Source organism: Xiphophorus couchianus, chromosome 3 (assembly GCF_001444195.1).
Source record: "Xiphophorus couchianus chromosome 3, X_couchianus-1.0, whole genome shotgun sequence".
NCBI classification, from domain to species: Eukaryota; Metazoa; Chordata; class Actinopteri; order Cyprinodontiformes; family Poeciliidae; genus Xiphophorus; species Xiphophorus couchianus.
In genome coordinates this window covers 11,846,015-11,858,421 of record NC_040230.1, presented here as the reverse complement: position 1 = coordinate 11,858,421, position 12,407 = coordinate 11,846,015, and the positions used below count along the sequence as shown (strand labels likewise).

The 12,407-nt window shown below is 38.7% G+C and overlaps 2 protein-coding genes across 3 annotated transcripts in view; one reads left to right on the top strand and one right to left on the bottom strand.

Annotated features, from left to right (window-relative positions):
• The window catches only part of atp1a3b (ATPase Na+/K+ transporting subunit alpha 3b), a 27,512-nt gene extending 21,311 nt beyond the window's left edge, over positions 1-6,201 (top strand). For both annotated transcript variants that reach the window (XM_028008304.1, XM_028008296.1), the window contains exons 15-23: positions 1-12; positions 423-591; positions 1,097-1,251; positions 1,349-1,472; positions 2,375-2,520; positions 2,618-2,748; positions 2,832-2,933; positions 3,029-3,120; positions 4,651-6,201. The exon at positions 1-12 is cut by the window's left edge and continues 139 nt beyond it. In XM_028008304.1, coding sequence (XP_027864105.1) covers positions 1-12; positions 423-591; positions 1,097-1,251; positions 1,349-1,472; positions 2,375-2,520; positions 2,618-2,748; positions 2,832-2,933; positions 3,029-3,120; positions 4,651-4,679 — 960 coding nt within the window. In that variant the 3' untranslated portion in view covers positions 4,680-6,201. The remainder of the gene's footprint in view (positions 13-422; positions 592-1,096; positions 1,252-1,348; positions 1,473-2,374; positions 2,521-2,617; positions 2,749-2,831; positions 2,934-3,028; positions 3,121-4,650) is intronic.
• A 1,500-nt stretch (positions 6,202-7,701) lies between these two features.
• rabac1 (Rab acceptor 1 (prenylated)) lies at positions 7,702-12,252 on the bottom strand. Its single transcript, XM_028008549.1, has 6 exons — positions 12,124-12,252; positions 10,295-10,436; positions 9,971-10,183; positions 9,694-9,791; positions 9,393-9,494; positions 7,702-8,527 (listed from the first exon to the last, which is right to left on the bottom strand). The coding sequence occupies exons 2-6, from the start codon at positions 10,423-10,425 to the stop codon at positions 8,439-8,441; spliced, it is 633 nt and encodes a 210-aa protein (XP_027864350.1). The 5' UTR covers positions 10,426-10,436; positions 12,124-12,252; the 3' UTR covers positions 7,702-8,438.
• Between the last annotated feature and the right edge of the window lie 155 nt (positions 12,253-12,407).

Genomic DNA, 12,407 nt, shown 5'->3' with positions numbered 1-12,407 from the left:
TGCCAGAGACAGGTTGAGACATTTTGACATTGTTTTAATGAAGAGTCTTATAAGAAACTTGGTACTGCGTGGAATTACGGTAGTCTGTCCGACATGTTATACTTGTTCACCAGCAGGTGGTGCTAGATATCCAGTAAATGGGCATCTCTAGACAAAAGGATACAGTTAAATAAAATACCTATTTTTAGTTGCATTTCAATTGAAATAAAGTAGATAATTTAAACAGTTTACATCAGAAAACAAATTCAACCTGTCAAACATAATCTTATTTATACCTTAAAAAATAATATAATATTTATTATAAATAATACTTAAACTATTAAGGCTTTTCAGAATGTTTAAGTTTGACTGTTTCTAAAATAAAAAGCCGTTCCTTTGGTAGATCATCTCAGCATCTCATGCCTTTTCTCCATCTATCCCAGGGTGCCATTGTCGCTGTGACAGGTGATGGTGTGAATGACTCTCCTGCTCTGAAAAAGGCCGACATCGGTGTTGCCATGGGAATCTCAGGCTCCGATGTGTCCAAACAGGCTGCAGACATGATCTTATTGGATGACAACTTTGCCTCCATTGTTACCGGAGTGGAAGAAGGTGGGAAGGCCCAGTGGAGAGGACTGAGATGAGATCGATAAAGTGTTGATAATGGAAACCTTAAATAATGGAAGACGGTGGAAAATTCGATTTCAAAAAAACATAATCTGATGGGAAGTCTTTATGAATAAAATATATAAATTGATGAAGAATAACATAATTTGGGTATTATGTCAACCAAGTGTGGTTTAACCTTTAACCAATCTGATTCTGGCCCAATTAAACAGAATGTAGTTGGGCTCAGTTGACCAGGTTTGGTTTAATCTATATTCTAAATTGTTTAAAAAACAATGTTCAGCTTAAAGTATCCTTGTTTACTTTTGCATCAGATATTCATACTAAGCATAGAGTACTTTGTAAGTTTTTCCTTTCTGTACTGACTATATGACCAAGCATTTTGGTCCATGTCTGAATCTTGAACATAGCTTAGCATCTTAGCATTTCTATGCCCAGATGTCCATTGTAAATGTTGTCTAATGTGATTTTTCCACTTATTCACCATCAGGCCGGTTGATCTTTGATAACCTGAAGAAGTCCATTGCCTACACCTTGACCAGCAACATCCCAGAGATTACCCCCTTCCTGTTCTTCATCATCGCCAACATCCCTCTGCCTCTGGGAACCATCACTATCCTCTGCATCGATTTGGGAACTGACATGGTGAGAACAATTAAAGCCAGACAGTGTGAATTTATATACATACACTTAGAAACAGCTGTGCAGTATAGAAGGTTATCTCTTACTCTTCCTTTGATAGGTTCCAGCTATTTCTTTGGCTTATGAAGCAGCTGAGAGCGACATCATGAAGCGTCAGCCCAGGAACCCCTTCAGGGACAAGCTTGTAAATGAGAGGCTCATCAGCATCGCTTATGGACAAATCGGTGTGCAAAAAAGACTAAACCTAAATGTTCTTGCAATTATTCACAAGCATTGTATGTAAATACAAGCTATAGTCTGAAGAAGTATCAAAACAACTTTCAAATGATATCAAAATGATATTTGAAAGTTAAAAATCAAGACAGCTAAAATTATGGGGTGATTTACTATAAACTATATTTACAAATAAACCTGTGAAAAGTTAGATTTTTCTTTGTACCTATCAGAAAAACATCTTTAGTGAATGTTATTCTGTTTTATTGGTTAGAATAAATGCCAGTTAAATGACTTACAATAGTCCCTTTATTCTACAAAAGGTCACATTCATTCCTGTTGAATGTGATATTCCCACCATTAATAGTGAAAAGGTACATCTTACTTTGAAATTAAAATGTTAGGTTTTAATTTCCCCTCACACAAAACACTATGAATAAATCCTGAACTAAATTATTTCCATCTTTTTGAAACAGCTTGGATTTTGCTCATTTATCAAATCAGTAAATATTCAGTTTGGTTGCTTGAAACATGAAATTAAAGATTGTTTGATTGACTTAAAAAACAACAACTCATCTTTGTTGGACCAAAACATGAACAATAAGGTGTCAACAAGAATGAAAAAATAAACTACTAATTATATTCTGGGTATCTTATCGTCTTTTAAAATTCTCAAAACTGCAACACTAATCAGCTAATGTAACATGTATTTAGGGGGATTATACAGATAGTATCAAGGGATTGGAGCACAAATGGAAAACACAAACTTGTTGATAGCAATAAATCTACTGAAGCTATAAATCCTACCTATGCTTCTTTTAGATGGATTGTTTATTTTAATAAAACCTTATTTTAGTCTTACTTGTTGAACATAAACCATGTCTACATTATGTCAACCTGTCTGCCTCCACAGGAATGATCCAGGCGTTGGGAGGCTTCTTCAGCTACTTTGTCATCCTGGCTGAAAATGGTTTCCTGCCCAGTCGACTGTTGGGCATCCGACTGGACTGGGATGACCGCAGTTGCAACGACCTGGAAGACAGCTATGGACAGCAGTGGGTACGTGTCTTTTTCTTTTCTTTTGTAGTTTCAGTATCTTTCTTCATATTTTGCCAGCTGGTCTTACTCTCTGTCTGTCGTCTCCTTCCTCACACAGACATACGAACAGAGGAAGATTGTCGAGTATACATGTCACACAGCCTTCTTTGTCAGCATCGTGGTGGTGCAGTGGGCCGATCTCATCATTTGCAAGACCAGACGTAACTCTGTGTTCCAGCAGGGCATGAAGTGAGTGCTGGAGCTACACATATGCATATTTAAAAGTCTTCATGAATTGTTCTTACTGATGCTTGCTGCGTTTCTGCGCTCAGGAACAAGATTTTGATCTTTGGCCTGTTCGAAGAAACTGCCCTGGCTGCCTTCCTGTCCTACTGCCCTGGCATGGATGTGGCTCTCAGGATGTATCCTCTAAAGTATGTCTCAGAGATAAATGTTTCGCTCTGTTATAAGATCTGACATATTTCTTGCTTACTTTACTCACTTTACTTTACTCATTTCTTGTTTGCAGGCCTTCCTGGTGGTTTTGTGCATTCCCATATAGTTTTCTCATCTTTGTTTATGATGAAGTACGAAAACTTATCCTCCGCCGGAACCCTGGCGGTAAGTCTCTGTTTTTTCTCTTATTAAGGGTTTTAGTTGTATGGAAAATATGAGATTTACATTTTTACATTTTTGCGTTCTTCTCCACATGATTGAAGTTGTTCAGAAATTGTTCTTTGGCAAGTTTTTCAAAAGCACAGTTGTTCTTCTCTCCTCCCAGAAGGTGTCCTTTAGGTTCAGGAGTGTTTCTTAGTGGAGAAAAAAAGGCAGGTCTCATTCTGCAGAGCCGTTGTCAAAATAAGCTGCCGTTTGTTCTTGATAAAGGTTAAAACCATTTTCCCAGCAGCTTTTCTTTCTTTTCTTTTCTTTTTGTTTTTTCCTGAATTTAGTGTAAAACATTTCACTCCAGATTAGGTCATAAGTCTTTGCTTCTCACATTTTTTAAATTTTTTATTTATATATTAAAAGACACTAAACAAAAAACAGATCAATAGTTAGTATTCATTGCATTGTACAAGGGCATCTCAATAAATTATATCAATGAAATCTTGCCTTTATTTCAGTAATTCAATAAAAAGGGGAAACTTATGTCTTACATGGATTTATTACATGCAAAGTGATGTATATTTTATGTGTTTGTTTTTATTTTAATGATTATATCTTACACAAAAATTTTCACTTCTTAGAAGAACTATTCCCATGTTCTGAGTACTATAAACACTCGATACGTGGTTGGGTCTCCTTTTGGCTTGGATTACTGGATCAGTGCAGACCAAGTTGCTTTAATATCAGAGATAATTTCATCTGTTTTGTTGGTTCTGGTGTCTTTTGTGCTTCTCTTGACCATAACTCCAAACTACATAGATCGGGGTTCAGGTCTCCAAAATATCACTGACTGTGGAAACTTCACAGTGTGGGTTCTGCCTTTCCACTCTTCTTCTAGATCCTGCTAGGACCTTGCCTTTCAGATAAAATGAAAATTTACCTACATTTTAGGACCACAGAGTTACCCCTCTTTCCCTTAGTCCAGATTTATTTCTGACATTTCTGAATCTGGAGTGGCTTAACAAAGGGAATGTGACAGGAATATTGGAGCATAACCAGGATATACCTTTCTGTGGAGGATGTTGAAGGTTTTAATCTCACTGGGTCCAAACTTGTAAATTAGCTTTGCTTCTCAATCCTGACCATTTATGGCGTACCTGTCTTGTTGATGGTGGCAGTGAAAGGCAGTGCTGGTTTACCATGATTGTGGAGTCAAAATATTTCTGTATTGAAATCTCTATTACAAATGAAATCCCAGTATTCTAGAAAATTTACTTTTGTTTCATTAGCTTTGTCATAACTATCAAAGGGAACAGAAATGAACATTTGAGCCATATCACTTTGCGAATAATGAATCAACATGCCACCTTTAAATTGAATTACTAAAATGAATTACCTTTTTAACTATAATTTACTCAGATGAACTTGTTTTTTGGGGGGGGGGGGGGGTTGCGCTAATTTAAGAATGCCAATGTGCACATTTCCTAAAATGTTTATAACGTCAAGTGTGAACTTCTCTGTGTTTTTCATATTTTTGTGCTGCAGGTTGGGTGGAGAAGGAGACATATTATTGATCAGTGGAGCACCTTTGCTCAAGCCCCTTTACATCTTCTACTCATCCGTTCTCCCCTTCACTTCATCCTTGGCAAGACTCATCTCCAGATGCCCTCTGCCCCCCTTTTAAAGACAAAACCTGCTTTCAAGCAATTTCCATCACAACTGCCCCAAAGATTAAAAACAGCAAAAGCACCTTTACAACTTTCTACATTGCCCTGCGCCCCTTCTCCTTACCTCCTATGATACTCTTTGCATGTGTTCTCTCACTGCTGTGTACTTAAACCAATATATCTACCAAACGGCAGCTGCATATTGTGTATGTAGATTTGAATGAGCTGACGATACAGAGGGAGTGTCTATGCTCTGCAAAAAAAGGACCATTCAGCTTCCTTTCCTCCCTTTCCTATCCCCTCTGTATTTTAGTAGGCCCATCTCCTTTCTCTCCTCGCCAGCAGCCCTTTTGCTTGTCCTCCAATCACACACAGATTAAAAGATCACACCGAGTGATCCCAACGCCGGCCACCACTTCGACTGCCATCTCTCGCCTCTGTCTCCTGTTTGTGGAGAAACCGCAGAGTGGTCACCTCCCCGACGATCTCACTACATCCATTTTTATTTTTTGTTTCTTCTGTTTTCCACAATCAGTGTTGTTGTTTTTTTAATATGTGGGGGCAGGAGGGATTTTGATGATTTATTTGTCTTTTTTTATTTCTGATATGGGAGAGAAGGTGTGTGAGAGCAACTTTTCCTCATTTAAGCTTAACAAAGCACATCTCATGGCGTCCTGTCCTCCCTCTTGCTCCCTTCTGTCTCTCACAGCCCTCCTCTCCCTTTCCCTCCTGTCCCATTTGTCTCTGTTTGTGTGCACAGTGTGAACCATTGTCGTTGTTAATAACTATTACAGTACATCCCCTCTACCCCAAGTTGGTAAATCAACTCAATCTTTCTGTGTGCTCTAGGAAATCTATGTAATTCTATTCCTGAATTTAAATGAGACAATAAAAAAATATGTTGGAAAGCAATGCAAGAGAGACATTCATGAAGAGCATAAACACTACTGGTCAGGATCTGTCTCTCTTTTTGTATTTTCTTTGTTTTCTGTTTTTTTTTTTTTGTTTGTTTTTTTGCTGGTTTCTCAAGAGGCTAATCTTCAGTGTAACAGCAAAGCAGGGTGTCAGGTTGTGTTTATCAAACCAAAAGGCTTCAGGTTCCCCATCAAGGCATGTGTGCAGGTATGATGTGGTGAAAGTGTGCTGCGATGTAGTTCGAGTGGTGACAGTGTGACTCCATGCGCCTGGGGCCCTTCTTACGGGACCCGGGTCCTGATCCCGATAAGTCCGGCTCGGATCTGTGCACACTTGCGTGTTGGAGACCAGTCGAAGGGCACCAGCAGTCTCAGCTGGGTCCATCCCAGACCACAGAAAGGGACGAGATTGATGAAGAAAAAAATACCATCATACAAAACTTGTAGAAATATTGTGTGTCAAATAAATGAAACCAACACCAATAAAACATCTAGAACATTTAATACAACCTAAACCTGCGTGTTTGGTTTTGATTTTGTGTCACTGACTTCCTGCATCTTTCATGTCGAAATTCCTCCATTTTCCAGACTGACGTTTTTAGAAACACAACAGTAAAATGTAAAATTATGGTGAACTTAAATTCACTGTAAACTCATGGTGAACCAGGTTACACATCGCTTCAGGTATGAAAGCTGTAAAAAAAATTTTTTAGTAGGAAACAGATGGATGGATTTAAGCAGTAGGGTTGATAAAAACCTGATTTTTAGTCTATTTTATAATCATAAGTACATTTGAAACCTGGAAAACAATTGAATCAAACTCTAGATTTTTCCAGATAGTGAAGAAGTTCTTCTATTACATGTGATACATATTTCACCTTTACTTGAATATAGTTTTCCTAATATGAATGGATAGAGACATTTCACATTAATTCTTGCAGCCTTCCTCCACTCTTTTATTATTTAATAACATAAATGTAGATTTGGTGCAGATATGTAGCAGTAATTGTAGCTGAAATGGCCTAACATGAATCTGAGGTTAAGGAGCCACCTGGTGTCTCTGATCTATAGGGGAAGAGTTGGCAACAGCCCAGGGTAATGCACCAAAACCTGTACATGTCAGCCTCACCTGACTTCAACATACGAGCTTCAATAAGAGACAAGATTGCTAAGTATTATTGTAAACAATAAAAATAAGCATTGTGAAGGTGTAGTATGGATTAAGAATAAGAAAAGGTTGCATTCCTGTAGCTCCTGCCTTCAGGCTGTAATCTCTCAGAGGTCATCTGTTTAAAATAAACCTCCTGTAGATCATCTAGTACACAGGAAGCCATGCATGGTTTAATTCTGTATCACCTGAAAGAACAGGTTACTTAAATACTTTGCCTGCCGTGGCAAAAATTGGAGAAACAAAAACTTTCAGAGACTGCTCCACCGCTGTCTAATGACAAACCTGCTCCCTTTCACACACACATTGTGTCACTCTCGCTGACAAACACCCTCTCACTCTCACCCTTGTTCTAATTTCCCTGGTGTCTCTGCAGTGAGCTCACTGCAGTGCGACTCCCCACTCTCTCCCCCTCCGCCCCGACGTATAATAGAATATCGATCGCTCGGCTTTTTGCCGCAGTGTGTAAGCGAGTGTTCCTGTGGACGGGTGAATGTCTGGCTGGGGCCCTCCAAGGTCATTGCCATGGCAACTGGTGCATGGGGTCCTTTGGCTGTGCTGTCAGAGAGCACAGGTCACAGGGGTCACATGAAGAGGGGGAGCAATGGGGGGAAACGAAAGCGAGAAGGGGAGGGCGGTTGTCGGTGACCGGTGCAGTTTGCAGCGCCGCAGACACACAGAAAGAGAGAGACAGAGAGAGGGAGAGCAGGGATTCATGGTGTTTTATTCCACTGTGCATTCAGACCGGACCGGAATAATAACCGAACGGTACAGACGAGGTTCTGAGGGCTTCAAAGTTCAACGCAAAGCACTGCCAAGCATGCACAAACAGAAGACAAACATGCTGTTTAAGGATGAATCAGTAACAAGGATTTATTGCACTTCCAAAAATTCCAATACAAAAACACACCACTTCCATCAGATGTAAACAAATAGTACATTTCTGAAACATGCTTTCATTAGCTGAACGTTCAAAGCAGACTGATTAAATATGCACACCATGAGAACAGCGAAAATCTCAACACAGCAGGCCTTCAGTACCTTGTAAGTGATCCAGAAGCTTTTCTCAAATTAGCATTTTATTCAATAAAAACAGGCATTTTAAAGCTTTATATGGCACTTTACCTTTGGAAATTACTCATAAACAGCCGTTTATAAATATGAAGTATGCACAGAATCTGTTTCTACAGCAGAGAGTTCATTGCGGAAGCTCTATTTATAGATGGTGAGTATATCAGTAAGGAGCAAGAGGCCTTATGACACAAACCAGAGGCATAAGAGGTTAGAAATATTCAGATCAAGGCCCATAATCTCACAATGTGCTTTAATTGATTATTAAGAAATTCATGATTTGTGCATATGACCAGCTATGTACATGAAAGAGTGTAACAACAGTTCTTTGACACAATGTAAGGTGCGTTGATAAATGCCATAATGTTAAATACCTGGAATATAAGATACACGTATAGCTTGGAAACGGTTTCAGAGCAGTTTCTCCCCCAAACACCTGAAGGCTGGTGCAATCACTGGGTCAAAAAGACGCCCAACCGTCCATCAGCAGCTGCTTCAAGTTCAGCTGGGTCGTCACACGGGCTCCATGAGCAGCTCATCCAAGTCCGTTCCCTCCAGCTGCCGGAAGGCGGCATGGGAGCCAATCACAAACAGCGTAGCTCCTGGGAGGAGGCAAAAATGGAAAAATGCATTTTAGAACAGAGAATATGTCGAGCTTTTTAATAAAACAATAACAGCCCATGAAACCGAATATATTATCAGGAAAAAAACCAAGGTCATAAAAATGCAATGGCCCTCATTAATTAGACATTTGGGTGTAAAGTTATCATCACATAACAAATTTAACAATTTGTGGGTGAGCGTAGGGCTTCACCACACCAGGCTTCAGATTGAAACAGTGTGGACCTGAGGTGCAGCAGAGAAAATTAAGTTGTGCCAAAGCAACATTATTATTCCATACTAGTGCAAAATGATGAATAGCAGCACAAGTTTTTAGCACATTTATTTTAGATTAAAGTTTATCAATAGCTTTTTATCATTAACTTGGTTTGAAAATTTGAGAGGTTGGCTGCTTCAATATGCCATCGGCTGTACAAAGCAACCACTGAGGTGACCTGCATATTTAGGCAGACAGAATAGCACGCCTGGAGACTGACTGGAGTTAAAACTGTACATCTCCTAAAGAAAATCTGTGGTTCAACTGAGATGAAAACAGTATGAATATAGGGATGTTTGTGTCTGTATTGGTTGTCATGCAGGTAAAGCACGACAGCTTCACCTGCATGACCTAAAACAAAGTTTCAGGTTTTGTTTGAGTCTTTTAGTTTCTTGTAATTCTTGGAGTGATGCACCTGAAAAAAAGTGTGTATTTCTTTGAATAACCTTTTAATGCCACAGATTTTGTGAGCATGGCCACTGAATAAACATGTACAGTGCCACATATTTTGTTGGCAATTTGTTGCCAGCAAACTAATGCCAGCAGATCAGCAACATGTGGCAAAACCTAACTGCAGTGGTTTGACTTACCAAGAACCCAGAAAACAGCAGTACCGGCTCCTGCCAACCAGAACACGGGCAGAGAGATGGCTCCAGCTAAACTCATCTGGTGGGGGACGGTTAGCTCTTTACCTGATGAACAAGAGAGTACAAAGAAAACAGACTGATACACTTTATACGTGCTGGTTTGTTCTGCCTAATACAGGACTGGTTGGGCTTATACGTCATGATAAAACGACTACATGCTTCCAAGGAAGTCTGAGAAATAAAACTCATCCAAGGAACACATGTAAAAAAATACATAACTTCATTTTATGCCAACTTTACTCACCAAGAACAACCAGCTTGGACTCCAGAGACTTGAGGTGGATTATGTAGAAGGCACCAGCAAACACAGCCAAGGCAATCAGCAGCATGGGTGAGCTGATGCTGAGGATCAGGAGCACAAACAAGTCAATCAGTCAGATTTCAAGGTAATAATTCTTATCTCATGACCTTTTAAATGTGTTTTAATCACACAGACTACATAAAAACAACTGCTAATATGAGAGGCAAATTTTTTTGTTTTGAGATTAAACCAACACTGATCCATCTCATTGAGGCCTTACATGCAGTAGAGGATGAGACCCAGAAAGATGAAGGTGTAGTTGCTGTTGTAAACCTCCACATTCTTCACCACCCTCTGGCAGAGCTCTCCGAAGTTTCGAGGTTTCGAGAACTTCCTTTGGTCAACAAAACTGGCCCACGGTCGAATGGACACCCTGCGGCGGTTAAACCATTCTTTAGCCACGCTGACTGAGAGGCCTTTGGGAAGCCACAGCCTGGAAAGTAAAGGCAAGGTAGAATACATATGAAAATAAAATAATCTATGTAATAACTTTGATGTAATCTGTTATTTTTAACATGAAAAATCTAAAGTGAAAGGCTCTTACTTCGACAGGACTCCAGTAGCGCCGTTGCCCCCCGTTCCAGTCGGATGAGCATCCTCTGCACCAAACAGATCTCCAGCCTTGCTGTCCATGTCCACAAGGCAGTTCTCTCCCTTTGGTGCACCTGAGGACATCTGAAGACTTTCTGTTGAAAGGAGATTTCAAGGAATTTAAAATGTCTGGATGTAAAATGCGACTAAACATTGAACACGTTTGCAGCAATAAGTTGATCATCAAGTAGCTGCTAACCAAAAGCCTTCCTCCTCTTGACCCAATACACTTTGCTTTAATAAAGACTTTTAAAGTGAGTGGTAGAAGTACTCAGAAAATACTGCTTGATATTTACATAATAAATATCAAGAAAGTTCACAAAGAGTTGCACTATAATAGGAGAACATGCAATTGCAACATGGTATTGTTGAATATTGTGATGAAGATATACGGTGTGATAAACATTTTCCTTTTCATCTAAATCAGTTGGTGTATTCACACCTCAGACACTAAATTCTGTATCAGGGAGGGGATCAAAACCCATATAACTCAACTGATATACAGTTATCATGTGGAGGATGAATACAAAACACATAAAATACAATTGACAACCTAGAATTATGTCAAAGGAGACTTTTGGGATTGTAATATTGTACACATGCTTCAATGGTGATTGCAATTCAATATATTATGAAGTTAACATTTATTACAAGCCAGTTTTGGCAATACTTTAGGTATAACATAAAGTGTAAATAAGGATTAGCTACAGATGTCATGGAGATACAAAGCAACACTTTATTACTAAAGTTTAAAAAGTGAAGCGGCCATATTGGATTTTGACATTTGATTGGTGAGAAAGTCCAAATCTGTTCCTTCAATGTTAATTATTGCAGCAGTACTAGGAAATAATATTCCACAAACTTAATGAATAAGAAAAATAGAATCAGTTTGTTCAATAAATAACTTGGTGATCAATGAAAAAATTGCTACATCTGACTGACAGATTGGTGTATTTCTAGTATTTACCCTGGCAGTACTTGTTACATAAGGTGAGAACCACCTTATGTAACAAGGTGTAACGCTCATTCAAATTACTTTACCTGTTTGTTTGTTTTTTAATCCATTGAACCAACAGGGAGAAAATGTGCAGAAATAAAATCATTGTTTTAGTTTATTTACGAGATTGTTTGGAAGATCATCACAAAGCCTGGACAGCTCAAGATAATTAGAGGGGGAAGAATTCTTTAACGCAATATACAAATATAAATAAAATAGCTTACCTGATTTTATAACCCACTATACAATAAATCTGGTGGTTAAAACTACATAAAAAATGAAGCATAATTGAACTTAAGGCAACTACACCTATGCTAAAGCCTAAAACAATACCAATAGCTCGCTCTCAAATCCAAAGGCTTTTAATTTATACCAGAGAAAACTTATTTGAATAGATTGTTGATCAAATGTACGTTCAAACCGGCTGAATACTTTGTTAGTAGAAGAGCAGTGGAAAATTACAATCAAAAAGGGCCTGGTCAATACCACATCTCTCAACAAACATGATATTCATGAATCTGTTATTGTTAGCAATAATATGTTTATTTAGAGAGTCGCTGTGTCAAGTGATATCCATAAATATATGCTTAAAAACACAACTTTACCGGAAATTCAACACACTAACATGTAGCTTCTTTGCTAACGTTTACGTCAACTCTAGTCCAAGCGGACAGCTTATCATAACATCAAAACACTTTACACATACTCATATTCGTTCTTGACGACTAAAGGACATTTACAATTTTTACGTCATACAATCCTTAATATAAAATCTAGGTACTCACTGAAAAAGTTTTATGAGACAACCTCCACCTCTTTGTTGCTGTTCAGGATCACGGATGTGATGTGGCCACGGAGATAGAGAGAGAGGGGGAAAAAAACATCTTGGTATTCTGATGCACCACATTGCCACCTATTGGCCACACTGTGAACCTCATTGAAAACGGGATGCTTCAAATAATAAAAATAAGTTTGTATTAATATCTTTATCTCTTCTGTGTGTTTTAACTCGAAATGCTTATCTACAATATGTAAGCTAAGCGACAGCCATGAGATCAGATGTGTGGTG

Coding starts and splice junctions, on each gene's coding strand:
- rabac1 (XM_028008549.1), bottom strand. CDS start 10,425: ATGTCCTCAGGTGCACCAAAGGGAGAGAACTGCCTTGTGGACATGGAC. Junction 9,495..9,693: donor GTCCAAGCTGGTTGTTCTTG/GTGAGTAAAGTT, acceptor CTTGTTCATCAG/GTAAAGAGCTAACCGTCCCC. Junction 8,528..9,392: donor TGCTGTTTTCTGGGTTCTTG/GTAAGTCAAACC, acceptor GCCTCCTCCCAG/GAGCTACGCTGTTTGTGATT.